This window comes from Scardinius erythrophthalmus (genome assembly GCF_964197995.2).
Source record: "Scardinius erythrophthalmus genome assembly, chromosome: 10".
Classification (NCBI taxonomy): domain Eukaryota; kingdom Metazoa; phylum Chordata; class Actinopteri; order Cypriniformes; family Leuciscidae; genus Scardinius; species Scardinius erythrophthalmus.
In genome coordinates, this window is record NC_138230.1 from 46,129,995 (window position 1) to 46,137,691 (window position 7,697).

Sequence of the window (7,697 nt, forward strand, 5' to 3'; positions counted from 1 at the left end):
CTCTGTAGTCCCGCCCTCTCTCAGAGACCCGCCCCCCGCCCCGCCCTCTCACCACCATCACCACGGCAACCACACGTCTCTCCGCAGCCGCACCCAGCAACCGCACGGCAGGCGGAGGGGATCAGGATCGGGATACTTGATCAGCGGATCTGTGTGAGACTCGACGTTCCCGCATCAGACTCGTCGTTCCCGCATCAGACTCGTCGTTCCCTCATCAGACTCGACGTTCCCTCATCAGGCTCGACGTTCCCTCATCAGGCTCGACGTTCCCGCATCAGAATCGACGTTCCCGCATCAGGCTCGACGTTCCCTCATCAGGCTCGACGTTCCCGCATCAGGCTCGACCTTCCTGCATCAGACTCGACGTTCCCGCTTCAGACTCGACGTTCCCGCTTCAGACTCGACGTTCCCGCATCAGACTCGATGTTCCCGCATCAGACTCGTCGTTCCCGCATCAGACTCGTCGTTCCCGCATCAGACTCGTCGTTCCCGCATCAGACTCGTCGTTCCCGCATCAGACTCGACGTTCCCTCATCAGGCTCGACCTTCCCTCATCAGACTCGACGTTCCCTCATCAGGCTCGACCTTCCCTCATCAGGCTCGAAGTTCCCTCATCAGGCTCGACGTTCCCGCATCAGACTCATTGATCCCGCATCAGGCTCATTGTTCCCTCATCAGACTCCACGTTCCCACATCAGATGTTCCCACATCAGACTCAATGTTCCCGCATCAGACTCAACGTTCCCGCATCAGACTTGTCATACAGACTTGACGTACAGACTTGACGTTCCCCACATCAGACGTTCCCTCATCAGACTCGACGTTCCCACATCAGACTCGACGTTCCCCCAAAAGACTTGACGTTCCCCCAAAAGACTTGACGTTCCCGCATCAGACTTGACATTCCCGCATCAGACTTGATGTTCCCGTTTCAGACTCGACGTTCCCTCACCAGACTCAACGTTCCCGTTTTAGACTCGACGTTCCCGCATCAGACTCGACGTCGATGTTCACGCATCAGACTCGTCGTTCCCGCATCAGACTCGACGTTCCCGCATCAGACTCGACGTCGACGTTCCCACATCAGACTCGACGTTCCTGCATCATCAGACTCGTCGTTCCCACATCATCAGACTCGACGTTCCCACATCAGACTCGTCGTTCCTGCATCATCAGACTCGACATTCCCACATCAAACTCGTCGTTCCCACATCATCAGACTCGACGTTCCCACATCAGACTCGACGTTTCCACATCAGACTCGATGTTCCCCCAATAGACTTGACGTTCCCGCATCAGACTTGACATTCCCGCATCAGACTTGATGTTCCCGTTTCAGACTCGACGTTCCCTCATCAGACTCGATGTTCCCGTTTTAGACTCGACGTTCCCATTTTAGACTCGACGTTCCCGCATCAGACTCGACGTCGACGTTCCCACATCAGACTCGTCGTTCCCGCATCATCAGACTCGACGTTCCCGCATCAGACTCGACGTCGACGTTCCCGCATCAGACTCGACGTTCCCACATCATCAGACTCGACGTTCCCGCATCAGACTCGACGTTCCCGCATCAGACTCGTCGTTCCCACATCAGACTCGTCGTTCCACATCAGACTCGACGTTCCCACATCAGACTTGACGTTCCCACATCAGACTCGACGTTCCCACATCAGACTCGTCGTTCCCACATCATCAGACTCGACGTTCCCGCATCAGACTCGTCGTTCCCGCTTTACTTCTCCCTCCTGCTTGAGTTCCTGTATGCAGTGCATCACCTGCTGTCTTTTTATACCTGTTGATTTTTTTTGTTTTGTTTTTTTTTTTACAGATTTTTATTGAGATTATTTAAAAAATAATGTGCTTCTACTAGAGGTGTGTGATATAAATATTTGAGTAAGAGAAATAATCCGTCGCAGTCACGTGTTTCTACATTTATGTTCTCTCTCTCACGGTGACTTTTTCAGGGCGTTTGCTGAATATTCTGTCCGTTCTCATTGTTTCTGACTCTGAACCTGATGACAAAGCTTGTAGTATTTGATGTCAATAATATCAGATTTTAGGATAACAATCTTCTGCCTTTAATGTTTTCATTTGCAGACGTGCTTCTGCTTTTGCTACAAACCACTATCATGATCCAGCAATACCTGTAATATTCAGCCTGTGCTGCTGCTGAAATCATGACTCATTTCACACAAGTTATTGTTGTAAAGACTTGCTAAAATCCAACATGGATCTGTTTACCAGTCAATATGATTTATTAGTGAATGAGTTTGATTGACAGGTGCAGGGAGAGTTAGTTTTCCGATCCACCAGCAGTCCAACGGTTAATCTCTCTCTGTTGAACTCTCTCTGTAAAGGGAACAGGACGTGAGGCGCGACGTACATTTTTCTGTGAATTTGTTTATCTTCTGATCTTCATGGCTTCTTTTTATGTGCATCTCACTTCATCTTATGATGATGATTTATGTGTCAGAATCTTTCCCATCATGCATTGCTCTAGCATGCTTCTGTTATCTGTGAAGGAGTGATTTATGTAAATTTAAACGTGCTTTTTTACTTTTTTATTTAAATGAGCTTTCACAAGGAAAACGCTGTACATTTTTTCTCCCTGTCTGTATGAGAGTTTTGAACTACTGTCTTCATTTGTAGAGGAGAAAATAAATTTGATAAATACTAAGTTATGGTGTTGTGAGAGAGTATGAGAAGATTTCATATATAATCATAAATGATCTGTATCCATAGTTTAATGTGTCATTAGCTTTTATTTCTATATTAGTTTTCAGTTTTAGTTTGTTCTTATTTATTTGCAGGTAATAATTTTACTGATTCAAATTCAACTTATTTCAGTTTATTGCCAAGGCAACATTTCTCATTTTCGTTTATTTTTAAAGGTACACTTCCGTAAATACGTTTTAAGTAAACAATTTGTTAAATTATTTAAAGGTACACAATTTAAAATTTCGTTCAAAATAAAATTTAAATGAGTCAATAATCAATCAATCCCTTCTTCCAAAGCGTGTTTTTCTCTTACCCTGATTCACTACGGTGTTTATATTTTACACCCGTCGGGATGGTTTTCGCGGTAAATTGCGTATGCGTCACTCACCTGTGTGTGTGTGTGTGTGTGTGTGTGTGTGTGTGTGTGTGCGCGCGCGCGTGTGTGTCTGGTGTGTGTGTAAGACATGGAGTCTCTAAATCTCCAATGTCTGGAGAATCAACAAACAAACACTGAACAGAGTCTTCTGGAGAAAAGAGAACGAGGCCGAGCTCGTAATAAAAGAAGAATCAGCAGCTCCGCTTTTGTTTATTACTCAACAGGAGAGTGAGGTGTTTTATTGAACAGATGAACTCATGTCTCTCTTACAGAGTTCACTGTAAATCAGGCAGTTTCTCTGTCGGCTCAGGGCAGAGGATGGAGTGATGATGGAGGGATGCAGAGTTTCAGGAGAATGAAGTCAGCGTTCCATCGGAAGTGGATGAAGGTCCTTTTATTTTGACCCCTTTTATGCAGACTTGGTAGTGACAAAAAAACAAAACAGAAATTGCCCATCCTATGACTAAGAAATATGAAAATGAAAAAGTTATATTTATTGTTTATTTTTTGATGTACCGTAATCTTTCCAAAATCTCACCTTAGGAACATAGTACAGTCAAAGATCTCAGGAGTTTCTCTCTTTACTCCCAGATAGAGTCAGATTTCTCAATTTTCTGCTTAATTTGGTGATTTTTGTTGCAAATGCAATCAGTAGAAATATATGAGATCTCCTGCAACAAGAGGGCGCTAGAGATCTGCTATTTTGTAGAAACTAACCACTTAATATCTACTTATATTTCACTTATATATTTCACATGCAAGCGAGCAATCATCATCATTACATATTAAGTTTTATAAGATATTAGATATGTATAATATTAGTGATAAAAGTGAATATACTAATGATGTTATACCATAATATATATATATACACTAATGATGTTATACCATACTATATATATATATATATCTTTAAAATTGAGTCAAGAACCCTAGAGTTCTGTATAGAACCCCACTGAACCTTTCAGGGTTAAGTAGCAAAGTAACTGCAAACATTTGACTCTAATTTGAAAGAAAAGAGTAAATGCAGTGAGATAATCAGGCCCATTATCTGAAGCGAAGTGAACCGATGGATTCTGACGGATTAAAGTGACGTTATTTCCGTGCGTTAGAGACTGAAGTCAGATCTCATCACTCCTACAGGCACTAGTTTTCCGTTCAGTCGCAGTGTGGTTTCTTTGTGCATATGAAATAGCATTGTGAATGATATGATCCAAACTGAAGCTGACGAACTCTCTAGTTTCCTCTGTTGGCGTTCACCTAACGCAAGTGGAGAATAATAAGCGTAGCTGCTGTTCATATCATTATGCAGATAATCATGTGCATTTGATCTGATATAACAGTATGGGGTTATGAGATGGATTATATGAATGCTTGGATAAATATTGAGAGTAGCAGAGGGCCGAGCACAGAGCCTTGAGGCACTCCAGAATTCACTGACATCGAAACCAGGTAATGCCTGTCCCTGAATACCAGAGTAACAGTAGTTGATCTAAGAGTATATCATGATCTATAGTGTCGAACGCAGCAAGTAAAACTAGTATAGAGATATAGCCGTGGTCAGAAGCGAGATGTGTAATTCTAGCGAGTGCAGTTTCTGCTGTGGTGGGCCTGAATCCAGACTGTAAAAAGAGCACAGATGAGCAAACACAACTTTTCTAATATTTTAGACATAAATGGAAGATTTGAAATGGGTCAAATATGCTAATTCATTTGGATCTAACTGTGATTTCTTAATGAGAGGCTTAATAACCGCCGGCTTGAACCATCTTGGAACATAACCTAGAGATAAAGACGAGTTAATATTGAGAAGAGGCTATACAGGGAACATCTCTATCAGGGGTTTAGAGGGTACTGGATCTAATAAACATGTTGTTGGTTCAGATGCAAAGATAAGTTTATTTAGCTCTTCCTGTCCATTTACAGTTACAGTTGTATTTCTGATGCTTTCAATTTTCTCAGTGTAGAAATGAATAAAGTGTAAACTGAAGTGGAATATTTAGTTCAGGTGACGTGTGTTTATTTGTGAACCTCTAGACTTCTCTCGAGGCCGGCGATGTGTGTGAGGTCATGTGACGCTTGTAAACACTCGAGGAACCAATAAAATCAAACCACCTAGAACAGCAAACGCTTATTAAAACTGTGTGAGGTCAGAAAAATAAACTTAATTCACACGGAAAACAAGATTATTTTTCTGACTCCACTGACAGATATTAGTTCTTGTTTTAAGCACAAACTCACTTCATTTTAATGGATTGTAATATCTCAATATCTTCAGTCATGTTGCTTCTCCAGTAAATATATCTTGATTTAAGAATGTTTAGATATTTGTGCTGGAAAACGACCATAACTGCACATTCTGAACAAATCAAGTGCATTTCTTCACTAGAGTATCTGAATCATGGAAGTCCCACATTGGTGTGTGTGTGTGTCGAATGCGTGTGTGAGTGATTCACTTGTGTGTAGTTGGGATTTATGTAGCATGTGTGTGTGATTTACAGAAGTGCATCCGTGCGTGGAGTGTGTATGGATCGGTTCAGATGCATGTGTTGTACATGAAACTCACATGTGTGCAGTGTTTACAGCTGAAGGAGACATGACCCGGTGTGTGTGTGTGTGTGTGTGTGTGTGTGTGTGTGTGTGTGTGTGTGTGTGTGTGTGTGTGTGTGTGTGTGTGTGTGTGTGTGTGTGTGTGTGAGTGAGTGAGTGTGTGAGTGAGTGTGTGAGTGTGTGTGTGAGTGTGTGAGTGTGTGTGAGTGTGTGTGTGTGTGTGTGTGTGTGTGTGTGTGTGTGTGTGTGTGTGTGTGTGTGTGTGTGTGTGTGTGTGTGTGTGTGTGTGTGTGTGTGTGAGTGAGTGAGTGTGTGAGTGAGTGTGTGAGTGTGTGTGTGAGTGTGTGAGTGTGTGTGAGTGTGTGTGTGTGTGTGTGTGTGTGTGTGTGTGTGTGTGTGTGTGTGTGTGTGTGTGAGTGAGTGTGTGAGTGTGTGTGTCTGCGTGTGTTTCCAGCCAACCTTCCCTAATTAACACGTCATATTGAAGTATATAAACCCAAATGTCTGCATTGTGTTTTTGTGGGATAACTGAGAGCTAATGGCCGTCATCAGTGTAATCAGTGCAGTAACAGCGCTAGTTCTGCTATTAAACCCCAGAGGCCTCCAATCGTGTGCGGGAAACATGTTAATAGAAGCTCATGAAAAATAATAGACTTCACCTCCGCACTGCCAGGCGTTCAGTGTCTCACACTTTCATTTGCAGAAAGTAGGGGTGTCGATACAAATTAATTTAATTAAATATTGAAATATTTATAAAAATATTCTAAATTGTGTATATTAATACAACATTTACTTCAAATAATTAAATAAAACTATGTTTTAACATATAATATTTACATTTTATTAAAAAAAAATTTTCCTTGACTTTTCTTTGAAAATCCTTTGAGATTTATAGTTTTTTTTTATTTTATTTTTTTATTTCTACCTGGTTAAATATTTTGGAGCTTGACAATAACTAGAAAAATATTTATTTTCTATAGAATTTATTTATTTAAGATTTTACAAATCGTCATGCCTTTTCCAGCTCTAAAAGTCACACTTTTAAAGTGTATTATATATCCAGGTTTTCCAAGACTGTGTTGATCCTGGTCAAACGACAGATGTTGTGGGAATTAATTAAAATAACAGTTATTGAACTGAATCAACACTGAACTGAATTGATCTGAATAATGACTCTGTTGTCTTTACTGCTGAATCTGAGTTTGTCTCATATTTGATGTCAAGTCGAGTCTCCTTCATTTATACAGTGCTCTTTACAATACAGATTTCTTCAAAGCAGCTTTACAGTGATAACAAGCAAATAACAAAATTTGTTTCTAGAAGAAAATAGCGTCACAGTCCAGCTTAAGTATTAGGTATTTAGCAGTGATATTATCAGGCTGTTCTATTTACATTGAAGTAAGATACAGTGGGGAGAACAAGTATTTGATACACTGTCGATTTTGCAGGTTTTCCCACTTACAAAGCATGTCTGTAATTTTTATCATAGGAACTCTTCAACTGTGAGAGACGGAATCTAAAACAAAAATCCAGAAAATCACATTGTATGATTTTTAAGTAATTAATTTGCATTTTATTGCATGACATAAGTATTTGATACATCAGAAAAGCAGAACTTAATATTTGGTACAGAAACCTTTGTTTGCAGTGACAGAGATCATACGTAGTTCTTGACCAGGATTGCACACACTGCAGGGATTCTGGACCACTCCTCCATACAGACCTTCTCCAGATCCTTCCAGATGATACATTACCGCAAAATCGGTAGTGTATCAAATACTTGTTCTCCCCACTGTATATATATACAGCCGCTCTGGAGAAAACTGTGATGTCATCGCCCAGCTCAGTTCAGTTCTCATATAATGATGTCAATGCAGAAGATCAATAATATTGGTGAAGTTTGCATCATTGATTCTGTTATTCTGAAGCTGCTTTGAAACGATCTGTAAAGCACTGTAGAAATAAAGCTGACTTGACTTTAAGTGTTTTGGTAAAAATAATTGTCATGCTTGCTGAAAAGCATCCAGGCTGGTTTATGGTGATTTCTGGT

At 41.1% G+C, this 7,697-nt stretch overlaps 1 protein-coding gene across 2 annotated transcripts in view; it reads left to right on the forward strand.

Annotated features, from left to right (window-relative positions):
- Positions 1 to 2,584, forward strand: part of atf6b (activating transcription factor 6 beta) — a 32,475-nt gene extending 29,891 nt beyond the window's left edge. The window contains exon 17 of one of the 2 annotated variants that reach the window (XM_081377571.1): positions 1 to 2,584. This exon is cut by the window's left edge and continues 91 nt beyond it. In XM_081377571.1, coding sequence (XP_081233697.1) covers positions 1 to 157 — 157 coding nt within the window. In that variant the 3' untranslated portion in view covers positions 158 to 2,584. The other variant, XM_081377572.1, reaches the window with a different exon arrangement.
- The last annotated feature ends 5,113 nt before the right edge of the window (positions 2,585 to 7,697 follow it).